General features: G+C 35.1%; 1 protein-coding gene across 2 annotated transcripts in view; it reads right to left on the bottom strand.

The window, feature by feature from the left end:
- Positions 1-744: 744 nt before the first annotated feature.
- CBFB (core-binding factor, beta subunit) overlaps positions 745-12,135 on the bottom strand; it is a 57,328-nt gene continuing 45,937 nt past the window's right edge. For both annotated transcript variants that reach the window (XM_012660626.1, XM_012660625.1), the window contains exon 6: positions 745-2,989. In XM_012660626.1, coding sequence (XP_012516080.1) covers positions 2,967-2,989 — 23 coding nt within the window. In that variant the 3' untranslated portion in view covers positions 745-2,966. The remainder of the gene's footprint in view (positions 2,990-12,135) is intronic.

Genomic DNA, 12,135 nt, shown 5'->3' with positions numbered 1-12,135 from the left:
TCCAGAATTAGCATATTCAAGTATCTGTTTCTAGAAGTGATATATACTTACTAAAACCATGCTGTTACTGCTCAATTTTTGAAATTAACCCTCAGAGTATGAATCCTACTCTTTAGAATTTTCCTTAATACTGCCAATTCAGTATTTAAAAGAATTTTTGTCATTTGCTGTTAAGTCTGGTGGTGAATAAGTAAACTTGTTCATTATGGATTAGGCTTAAGGCATAGTTTTTTTTTTTTGGACCCCTTCTGACAGGCTTAAGACATACTTTTAAAGAAAAACGCTTAATTTTCTGGTGTAGGAAAATGCTAGAAGGAATCCTAAGAATGTCTGATATAATACCAGCACAATCAAAACAAGTATGTATTTCCAAAACAACCAGCTTGAAAGATGGTACTAATTTGGATGTGTAATTTTAAAAAATTCTTCCTTCCCGCCAAGATCATCGCCTTATGGTCATACCTCATAGGCTGGGTAAATCAAGCCAGATGTTTTGAAAAACATTAATATACGTTGGGAAATTAGTATACCTTGGATATCTACGTTTTAAAGTAAAGGTCTTTTTTGAAATCAGCATAAATGACCACTAGATGCCACTGTTGTCATGCTTTTTTTTTTTTTAATCAGGTAAAAAGCAGGATCAAGGAACTGTTCATAAACAACAAAATCAATTTTCATTGTCCTAAAATACACTAGAACAGAAACCGTTGGATTACGTGAACAAAGAGCCAAGACTCTGTTTTCACTACACAGAAGTTTATTGTGAAAGTAAATTAAACATACAAACACACAATATGGCTAATGGTGGCAAAAGCAATCTGGTAGCTTAAGGCAAGTTTTAATGGAGATGAATTTAGAAAAGATGATGCAATGATGTAATTTTGTTTAAATATAGATTATGAAAAATATCAAATTGCATCAATAACTTAATAATAAGTTTTCAAAGCCTGCAATATTGGAGAAAAAGGGCTCATGATCTTAATGCCAGCATTAAGACAGACAGAAGCAGCACAGTGCTAAATGACAGGAAAAATTCAGTATTTACAGAAGGATGGCAACAGCAACATTTAATAACATTGATCTCATTTACTGGTGGACTGAAAGCCCTTAGCTAGAAGCAACAGAGAAAAATGTACCATCATCATGTTATTTAAAAAAAATTTTATAAGTGCAGAAGTCAAAAACCAAGGAGCTTTGTGATAAAGTAACCTTAAAACACCACTGTAAGGATCACTTAAAAAGTGATTCCCTCAGGGGAAATGAGGGCACTGAGTGTGTAAACATGTGAGCTGCACAACACCAAATACCAACCAAATTCATTCATAGTACTTATAGTTACACAAGATCAGCATGGTCTTTTATGATGAATTATTGTTTATAACAATTTAAACACACTTCTTACCATGCATGACTTCAAATATATAACAAATATTTTTATTCTGAGATACAGGATATTTGCTTATGAATTATATAAGACCTATATACAATGAAAATCACATCTCTCTCATCAATCAAGTATAGTTAAAAGCTTTTTAAATGTAATGACCTTATTCAGACTTCAGTTCATTTTCTGAATTGACTTTGTCAGTTTTTCAAACTCTTTAAAATAATGCCATTGTATTATGATAAAATACATTTTTGAAAAAATTCAGAAATGTAGTAACATTTAATGAATGTGACCATGAAAAATATTTGTAAGGAGGTGCCAAATGACTTGGCACTTTTTTCCAGTCTTGTATTAAAAAGAAAAAAAAAGTTGCACTCAATTTGACAGTAAGCCTATTTTAAAAATATTCTTACACTAATTCATCTCAAAAGGCTCTATTAATAGTCCTTTTGCAAAATACCATATATATAACTGTGACTGTTTTTCCAAGAATTAATGGAAGAAAATGTATCCTCTGCACAGATGAACATTTTCTCTCTAAGACTAATCTTTCATCACCCAGCATGTTTTTACAAAAGCATGCAATATAAAATACACATAAAAGCAGCTATCTTAAACATGATTTAATACAATGTTACCTTTGTAGCTGATTCATCACTGTCTCCAGTTTAATATGCTGTTACGTACATGAAGAAGCTCCAGTATCCCTTTTCTGATTGACTTTTTAAAAAAATCCCTGAATAAAACAGAAGCCAGCCTGTGACTTCTTTAGGCATTTCAGTAGAAGATTATAATCTATGGAGAATATCTCCACCCAAACTCATGATTACAGAACAGAATCTAAAACAGATCTGGGGCAGACTACATAGTTATTACCAATTTAAAATTTTTATGTTTAAAAAGGAAAGAAAGGGGGCTGATTATTAGCATTTAAAAGGATACTGCAACTTTAATAACTGTAAACTTTGTGTTAGAAGGCTGTGGCAGACAGCTCTATGCTACTAGGTTTTTAGCTTGTAAATAATGCAAACATCAGCAGTTTTAAAATGCTGTAGACTATAAAAACACAAAAGGAAATGGGGAAAACAAAACAAACAAAAAAACAAGAATGTTTATCTAAAATGAAGCTGTATAACCAATACATCTAAAAGTACAAAAAAATTAGAGCAACTGGTTAAAGAAAACCCTCTGATATAAATTTTAATTTCTTGACCTGTTTTTAAATGACATGAACCTTTAAATTAAAATGGAAGAAAAAGAGCTTTACAAGTCTCTAAAATAATGCCAACAAGGTAAGCTTGCATAGGAAAAAATTTCAAATTATTACTGGCTACATGCTTAAAACTTAGAAATGCAGGTATTATAATCATAGTGCAAAACCATGGCAGTTTGTGATGTCTGTTACTGCCTAAGGTTGGGAAATAGACCGTAGTACCTCCAGTTATCACAGTTTCTGGTCTTTTAATCAATTATTACTGCCAACTAGAAGCAATGTGTATATAAAGACGGGCAGCACATCTGCTGTGCTACTAATTAACGAAGTTTGAGGTCATCACCACCACCTAAATTGGAACCAGGACTAGGGTCTTGTTGTCTTCTTGCCTGCAATGACAAAATCATAATTTGGGGTCAAAAAGTGTTCTGAAAATCAAAATGCTAGATATATAAAATATAAGACAGTAGCACATAATAAAAATTCCCAACTAAAAACTTTTCGACCAATATATTCTCTTGTAATAATAGGCAAAAAAAACAATTAAAATTATAAGACATATTTTGCTAAAGTTTCCTTAAAAATCAAGAAAATAATTTTACATTTGAAAGATCATTATGATAAATACGTACTATGTATAAAAAACAACAAATCTATGTTTACAGTTTTGGCACTAGAGAGTTTAACACATCGGCCAATTGCCTTAGAAGCAAACTTTTCCTTTTAGTAGTAGCTGACATTTATTGAGCAGCAACTATCTGCTAGGACTGTTCTAAGTACTTTCCATCAATGAACTAATTTTTTTTTTTTTTTTTAAAGAGACAAGGTCTCCCTATGTTGCCCAGGCTAAAGTGTAGTGGCTATTCACAGGCATGATCACAGTGCACTACAGCCTTGAACTCCTGGCCTCAAGTCATCCTCCCACCTCAGCCTCCCAAAGTGCTGGGATTATAAGTGTAAGCTACCATACCCAGCCTAGATATTCTTGTTTTTAGCTACCTCTGTTATAAACCAGCAACTGGAAATAATTGCAATTACCTGTACAACATCTTTAGCTAAATGGAATTGTGTACTAATATCACCAACTGATTCTCCACTGTCTATGTCAGCTTTTGGAAACAAAGGTAACCAAAAATCACATTCTGATACGGAGTCTTAAGATCTGAAACAGTTGTTAGAGGAAAAGCATCCTTCTTTTTTTTTTTTTTTTGAGACAGAGTCTCACTCTGTTGCCCGGGCTAGAGTGCCGTGGCGTCATCCTAGCTCACAGCAACCTCAAACTCCTGGGCTCAAGCGATCCTCCTGCCTCAGCCTCCCGAGTAGCTGGGACTACAGGCATGCGCCACCATGCCCGGCTAATTTTTTCTATATATTTTTAGTTGTCCAGATAATATCTTTCTATTTTTTTAGTAGAGACGGGGTCTCACTCTTGCTCAGGCTGGTCTCGAACTCCCGAGCTCAAACAATCCACCCGCCTCGGCCTCCCAGAGTGCTAGGATTACAGGCATGAGCCACCGCGCCCGGCCTAGGAAAAGCATCCTTGACCTTCAAAAAAACATCTCAGCAAGTCACGTTTACACTGTAAGATTGTTTAGTCAGAAGCTCCAGCTATGCCATCATTTCTCAAGAGGCTTATGTTATTTAGACAAAAACAACAATTGCTTTATTTACTTTCAAACAAACCCCCAAATATCCAACATTAACTTTAATCTTCCTTATAAATTTTGATATATTTCTTTAGCAGATTTTAACTATTTTTGTTGGCAGGCCTCACAGTGACTAAATTTTAGCACATTCCTTCCAATTAGGTTAAAGTTATGCTGCATGGTCACAGCCTGAAAGACTATGGAATGCATATACATCAGAAAAACAATTTATGTTCATACACAATCAATGCTAAATGTAGTATAAGGACAGATCAATTCTGCGAAATCACAGATGGTGATATAAGCATCTGGTTTCAGTCAATGAAGGTTAGAAAGGGGCTGAGCAAGGAAGAAACAGACAAATCAATCCTAATTATATATTTATAAATCATGACTAACCTACCAGTAATACTTTGTGAAAAGAGTATTTCAGCTTTTGTCTTGGGACAAAAGTAATTTTCAAATTACTTTAATAATAATGGGATGACTCCAAATGGATGACAAAGAACCGTCACCAGCACCTGGAGTTTTCCCTACTGGTCATGGCTGTGCAGAAATAGCCATGGATTTATTTGTTTAAAATATTATATTTTTGATAAAAGCATGGAGAATAGGAGTAAAAATAAGTTGTTTTGCTATTATTTGTGGTTTTAGCTCTTTTTTTTTTTTAAAGAATCCAAAAAGCTAAAGGAGATGTGGTTTTAGCTTCTATTTACATTGTGAAGGAACTGAGGAAAATGTAAGGGAAGACATTGTGAAGGGGAGTCAAGAGTAGGAACAAAAAAGAGGAGGGGAAGCCTGATAGAGTATGAATGAAAGAGCTGGGAGACAGAGAGGACATTTAATGCCAGAAGGGAGGATATATGGGCTGTCACATGAAGGAGACAAATACAGAAACAGATTTAAGTTCACTGAAATAGCTTCCAAAGAGCTGGAATTCAACAGCTGGATGAGCAGCTGCCCTGAGAAGTAGTGCTTCCTATTGTGGAAGTTTTCTAATGGAGGCTGGATGTTTTAGAAGGAATTCCTCTATGGGTAATTAGCTAGACTAGATGATGCCAAAGAAACTCTAAACTCCATCATCCTAAAAGCATAACGTCTATAATTTCTAGTTTCTTTCTCCCCAGTCAATCCACATGGGCCCTCGATTCTAACCTTTTATTAACAGTTGTTTCAGAATCGGGTTTTAATATAAAGCAGACATCCACGAGCCTGACTTCAGAACACAAATCTGTTTTTAATATTTATAAAGAATTAATCTAGACATTTTACTACAGGCCTCTTACTACCAGTTGCTCTCCTATTTTCTTTCAGTATATTACCACCTAAAAACATGGCAAATAGAGTTGCTAGAAGGCATCATGAGGTGATTATTCCAAAGAATAGTCACCAGCAGCTGTTTTCCCTACTGGTCAGGGCTGTGAAAAAATAGCAAAGAGAAAGCATATCCCCAAATGAATAAAACTTTTTGGTTATCTCCATTCTTTTATTGTTGAAATCTTCAGAACAACTCCTGAAAACTCCTCATGGGAAAATGTCCAAATAATTAAGAACAGTTATACTTTATTGAGCGTGTACTATGTCCAAACATTGTGATATTCACTTTATGTTCGACATTTGGCTAAAGTCAGAACACAGAATTATAGAATAAAATTGTGTAGCAAAGTATTAACACTTCAGAGATGTGGTTCAACTCTTAGTGTACAAATGATAAGCCTGAGATCATGAAGGTTAAGTAGTGTCCCCCAGGTCACACAGTTAGCTGGAGGCAGAGTCAGAACACACTCAGACCCTGGAAAAGATGAACCTTTAATTTACAATTAGCATTAATGTCAGGCCCTTTAGTTATTGCTATTTCTCCCTATTGCTAAGTCTGGAGGAGACATAAAGCAAAAATTCTAAGTCCTAAAATGAGAGAAAGGAATATACTTTCCCCAAACTCATTAAAAAGGTTAAAAAAAAAAACAACAAAAAAACCCCACAAAAAACAAAGAACAGCAGACAATTATAAACACCAGTCAGATAAGTAGACCGCAAGAGCTGGTCCAACAGGCATGGCAAAAAATAGAGGTCTTACAAAATATGTAACTTCGGGAAAACTTTAAATATAAAGTAACATTTTAAAATAAAAGAAATAGTTGAAATAACCTACATTTCTGGGCTTGGACCAGGATGGCCCTACCACTTTAGCTATGTGACCTTAGGCAAGTTTCTTATCCTTTCTCAGCCTCAGTTCCTCAAAATGGAGATATATCTTATACGAGCATTAAAAAATCAAATATAAAGCAAAAATTACAATGTATACTGTGAGACACATAGTATGCACTCATGCTACTGTTATTACAACAAAGCTGCTCATCACTTTCCAATTTACCTATATGAACTTTTCAAATATAATAACTTTTCAGATGGTAGAAAGAGTAATTTTTACAAACTAAAACATGATTAAAACAATAAATCTTAACGAAGTCTATAGATAGCTCCTATGATAGAAAGCAAATCAAGACTCTTCCTCTCTCAGTATAGGAGAAAGTCAGATCTGGTATCCTCTTCCTCTCTCATTGATCCTCCTCTGATTCTCATGCTTAGGCTGAGTTCACATTCCCAGTCGTTCTCACCTACTGCCCTGACCCAAGGCACAACTGAAGAAGGCCCAGTATAGACAAATTATGTTGATTTGTCCTTACACAAGAATAAATACTGGTAGAGTTAAATGATTTGAAAACTGAAGTCTTTGGAAATTTAAAATAAATAGAGGCTGAGATTTTTTCTTGGACCACACAGAACTGAAGGCTCCAAAAACATGCAAAACACAAATATAAAAACCACATAAAGCTTTTTGCCTGTTTTTATTTCCAAATAGTTTCCACATAAAATTCTCCTATGATTTGCTGAACTGTATTAAAACTGCCTATAGTTGAATAAGCAATGATTATTTACCCATTCTCTGACATTAAAGACAACCAGTTATTTGCTGACACTATAATCTAACCAAATGAAAATATTTCCTAAATAATGATAGAGAACATCTCTTTAAGCACTCTGTCACCTTAGAGCTGAATTAAGAGCCAAAAGTGCTATATTATAGTTTTAGGTCAAGAAGCCAATCAAGTTGAAGGTAGTATCTAGAAACAGATACTGTTCTGCTGCAACAGAGCTATCCCTTCCAATTCATCCGTGACCAGAGCACTAAGTCTACTCCTTAGTAAATCGCAATCTTCCTTCACAAAAGTAAGACATTTGAATTACATAGAGATGTATAGCCTGAAGAGAACTGCCATGGAGACTTGTCAACATTTTCAAATCGAGGAAAAATTCTCAGAAAAAAGGAATCGGGTTACTTCTTATGTGGCACCAGATACCAATGGGGGTATCTGAAGTAACATCTGTGATTATTTTTTCTTTTTTAAAGTCTTCTTTTGATTAAAGTATAGAAGAGTACTCAAATTGTCAAGTATATAACACGATGAATTTTCACAAAGCAAACACACCTATGTAACTAGCACTCAGATCAAGAGCTATAATGTTACTAAAATGTGGGAAGTTCTCCTCTTGCCCCTCTGCCCAGGCACTACTCAACCTCCAGGGTAACTGCTAGCTTGGCCTCCAACAGAGCCAAGAAAAGTACAAAATCCTTTATTGGTTCTTTCCAAAAACTAAACCAACCAACCAACACACACCAGAATCTAAAATAGCTTGGCAAAATAATATCTTTGACTTTCATAGTCTAAAGTCAGGATATGTCTACTTTTCCTATGTTTCTGCCACTCCAGATATGTTGTGAGCCAAGTACACAGAAAGTGGGGGTGGTAAAGAAACTAGTTTCCACTGAGTCCCCGTTCTAAGTATCAGATACTGAGCTAGGTAGCAACCAGTGAGGTAGGTTTTAGGGATCAGGTTCAAAGAAAATAAAAATCTTTCCCAGTGTCACATGGCAACAAGCAGTGAGCTAGGATGCAAAACCAGGGCAATCTAACCTTGTACTCATTCTATAGCTTCAAAGGTCCTAAAGTCTCTGCCACCTACTAGGTTACCTGAAAACACCCCAGGGACCCAAGAGGGAGAATAATCCCTACCCCTGCTTTACCCAGAGCAGTCCCTTTTAAAAAATCTATTTTGTACATTGGGGCTCTGTATAAACTTTCAAATGAAGGAAGGGATTCACAATTTAAAAAATAGCCTAAGGAGGCACACTTGAGCCCAGTTCGAGGCTACCATAAGCTATGATGGTGCCACTGCACTTCAGCCTGGGCAAGAGGGCAAGATCCATCTCTTAAAATAAAAATAACAGCCTTTGTGCTAGAGTATACAGACAGTAAGTTCTAGAATCTTCTATTTTCATTATTCTGTGTTAATATAAAAGCAAATTTTCTTTCTTTCCTAAACAGGTAATAGATGTACATGATTCAAAATTAGCAAAGTACAAAAGATACAAAATGAAAGGTAATAACCTTCCCATTTCAGCACCCAGATACCTGGTTCCTCTCCAGTTTCTAGTTCCAGCTTCTTACATATCCTACTAGAGAGTGACTATACACATTCAAACAAATACATTCCTTTTAACAATGCCCACTGGGTAAGATATTATATACAATATTCTAAATCTTTTGTGTAACATTTTATTGTATACCAATGAGTAAACAGTATTTGGCAGAGGTAACTAAACAATATTTCCTCATTTCACTATAGGTTTTCATTTCCAAATTAATATCCTCTGCCATTACCTCTGAAAGGCAAAGAAAATATTGTACTACTGAAATAGTCTTTTCCAGAAAAATCAAAAAAAGAAAATGCTAAATTCTACTATGAAGGATTGAAAACTTTCTGAATTTTACAGATGGTGAAATGGAAATATGCCCAAGAAGTTTTATAACTGATTTCAGGTTAAAAGACACTGGTAAAAATCAAAACCCCTTGGGCCACCAACCACTTGGAGTTCTGCTTCCCACTGTTAGTAATATTAACCTTAGACATACATTAAATGCTTATGAGCACAACTGTTACAAGTTTAGCGTGGCACGGCTAAAGGCCTCAGAGGTTATCCAAACAGCAGAGGACATCCCTAAACCTCTGTGCTGCCACAATCTCAAGCTTCCAAGGACTGTTTACTGGGTTATTGCCACCCACGAGTTACCACTGTTGCCTGGCCCTCCTCTCCAGTCTGGCATCAGGACCACCCACTGGAACCATTATTATTCTTCTCTGCCTCAGCCTTTTCTATTCCAGGCGAAATGTTTTCTAACCCTCCTGGCAGATTTTATTTTTCAACTTCAACTTAAGCATCTTTATGGGTGGTGTGAAAATTAATTTCCCAGTGGTAGGCCATATTTGTGGAGAACTCCTGGTTAGGAAACTATGGTTTAAGTCCTCTCTTTTTCTTCTAGTAACCAACTATGTGAAAGAGAGCAAGTCAATTAATTTTTCTAAGTCTCTCACTTTCATCAACTATAATAATGTTAGATTAGATGATGTCTGAATCCCTAAAGATATTTGAATTACAGAGGAGAAATACAACATTTTTCTCTGGTATTTTCCTTTTAGGAAAAAGGAGGTAAACTCCAAGAAAATAAGCTGACATTAGGAATTTTTTATAGTTTAAAAAAAGAGAGAGAAGCTGGGTGCAGTGCCACATTCCTGTAGTCTCAGCTACTCAGGGGGCTGAAGCAGGAGGATCACTTAAGCCCAGGAGTTCGACAGCCTGGGCAACATAGTGAGACCCTGTCTCTTTAAAAAATACAAGAAAGAAAAGAAAAGAAAAGGAAAGAAAGAAAGAAAGAAAGAAAGAAAGAAAGAGAGAAGCAAAATATATACACACAAAGTGCCAAAAGCCAGGCAAACCTAAACCTCCTCTATGTGACTGACTGCCAGGGCATGCTTTGGAGTCAGATTTCAGTCCAATTTTCTAGATGACAGTTCTCTACAAGAACTGATGTTTTAAATTATTGCCATAAGGGTCTACAGGATCTTAAATCATTGATGAAAATTTAACCATTTTCTCTATGCTCTAGGTCATAATGCATGGAAAGTGCCCTGATACACTTTAGAGAACTAAAAGGATGTTCCTGTTAGGCAAATAATTCAATTAACTGGAATCAGTATTGTGGTAGAGCTTTTAGTGCTAAAGAAGTACTTTAGAGCTATTATTTACTGCAGGCATACACATACCAAGCACCATACTAAGTGCTTTACAAGTATTTTCCCATTTAATTCTCAATAATTTCTGAGAAAACTGGGGCTTAAGAGATTGACAAGTGATGCTGCAGGAATCTCAACTAGGCCTGACTATAAAGCCCACGTTCTCAAAATGACTGGAAACAACCTATCTGAGCAAAAATTATTTAACATCTCTATCAACAGACTATATTTTTGTTCATGCACACATATAAACACACATACCAAAATGTCTTTAAGTAACAAGTTAGAGAAATCAAACTAACAATTTAGAATAGATAATTCTTAGTCAATTAATCTATAATTTTATTAAAGCAAAATATACACAAAAACTTCCTAAATAATTGCTCCATTAATTGTCAAAGTTATTCTTCAAATATAATGTAGCTGAACAGCACTTTTCTTACATTCATTTAAGATCCAGAAAAACTAACCAACCATGTTTTCTGACTTGGCAAGTTCTCTTCCTCCTCTATGCCTTTGCATATACTGTTTCTCCTGCCCAGAATGCCTTCCCCAGCTTGTCTAGCTGGCAAACTCACACTCTTCCTTCAAATCTCTTCAAGTGTATTCTCCAGCGAGTCTCCCAAGCAGAGGTAAACTTCAATGTTCCCTCTGCTACACTGCTGCTGTCCCCCTTTTGAACCTCCATTATGTATGGTGGCTGCTAAAGTACATTGCAATTATCTGTTTATACTTCCATTTTCCTTCAAGACTAACAGTTGCTCAAGGACAGAAACCACGCATCTTCATCTATATATTTCCCAGTCCCTAATGCAGAATATGGGCACAATATAGTTGGGGTTTATTATTTTACTTAACTAATTAATATAAACCAACAAATTATAAACATTTAGAATTTTTCCAGAGACTATTAATGTGTACTATCTACTTTAACTATCTTACAGGCTGTCCTGTAATTCTAGTTTTCAGACAGGCAGGATAGGAGCTGTTTTTTTGAAGATATCCATTTAAAAACTAAACAGTTATAAATTATTGTAGTGGATAATATGGAAGATAAAAAAAACCAGGGGATCCATCTTATGGGACCACAAAAAAGTAGAGGACAGACATGTTTATAATTATTTCAACACACTAATAGAAATAAGAAGGGCTATGGAAACTATAAGGTAGAAGGGCTAATTATAATTAAAAAAGACTGAGGAAGGGCCTGACAGATAACATATAATAAACTGGGCCTTGATGATAATAAACTGGGCCTTGATGAATGAATAGAAAAGTACATTCTACATCAGGGAACAAATAGCATGAGCAAAAGGATTCAGAAGTATAAGATAACGATGCATATTATACATTTTTAAACTTCTAAATTTTACAGATACAGAATGAAAGAACATGGTGTGGAAGTGTTGCATTCATGTATAGAAATCACAAGGATTATAAAAGCTTCAAAGAAATGTATCACATATATCCCTCCTGTATTCTCCTAGCTAAAAAGTATTCTTGGGGACATCCTTCAACTACTATCAGTCCATTAGATAAATTAACTCACTGACAAAGGGATCTAGCAATGATGAAAAGATAACTGAATTTTATTTCACACACTAACCACTCAATAGGCTTGATTTTCAAATTTATTCTAAATATATTTTAACACAAAAAGATATTTTACCTAATATTTTAAATAACAATAGCTGCTGACATCTAGTTGATACCACATACTCTAAAAATGCTTTCACATATATTTACTTATTTAA

This window comes from Propithecus coquereli, unplaced genomic scaffold (assembly GCF_000956105.1).
Source record: "Propithecus coquereli isolate 6110/MARCELLA unplaced genomic scaffold, Pcoq_1.0 Scaffold67, whole genome shotgun sequence".
In the NCBI taxonomy this organism is placed as follows: Eukaryota; Metazoa; Chordata; class Mammalia; order Primates; family Indriidae; genus Propithecus; species Propithecus coquereli.
Note: the sequence above shows the minus strand (reverse complement) of the source record. Positions and strands in the feature narration are given on the sequence as shown.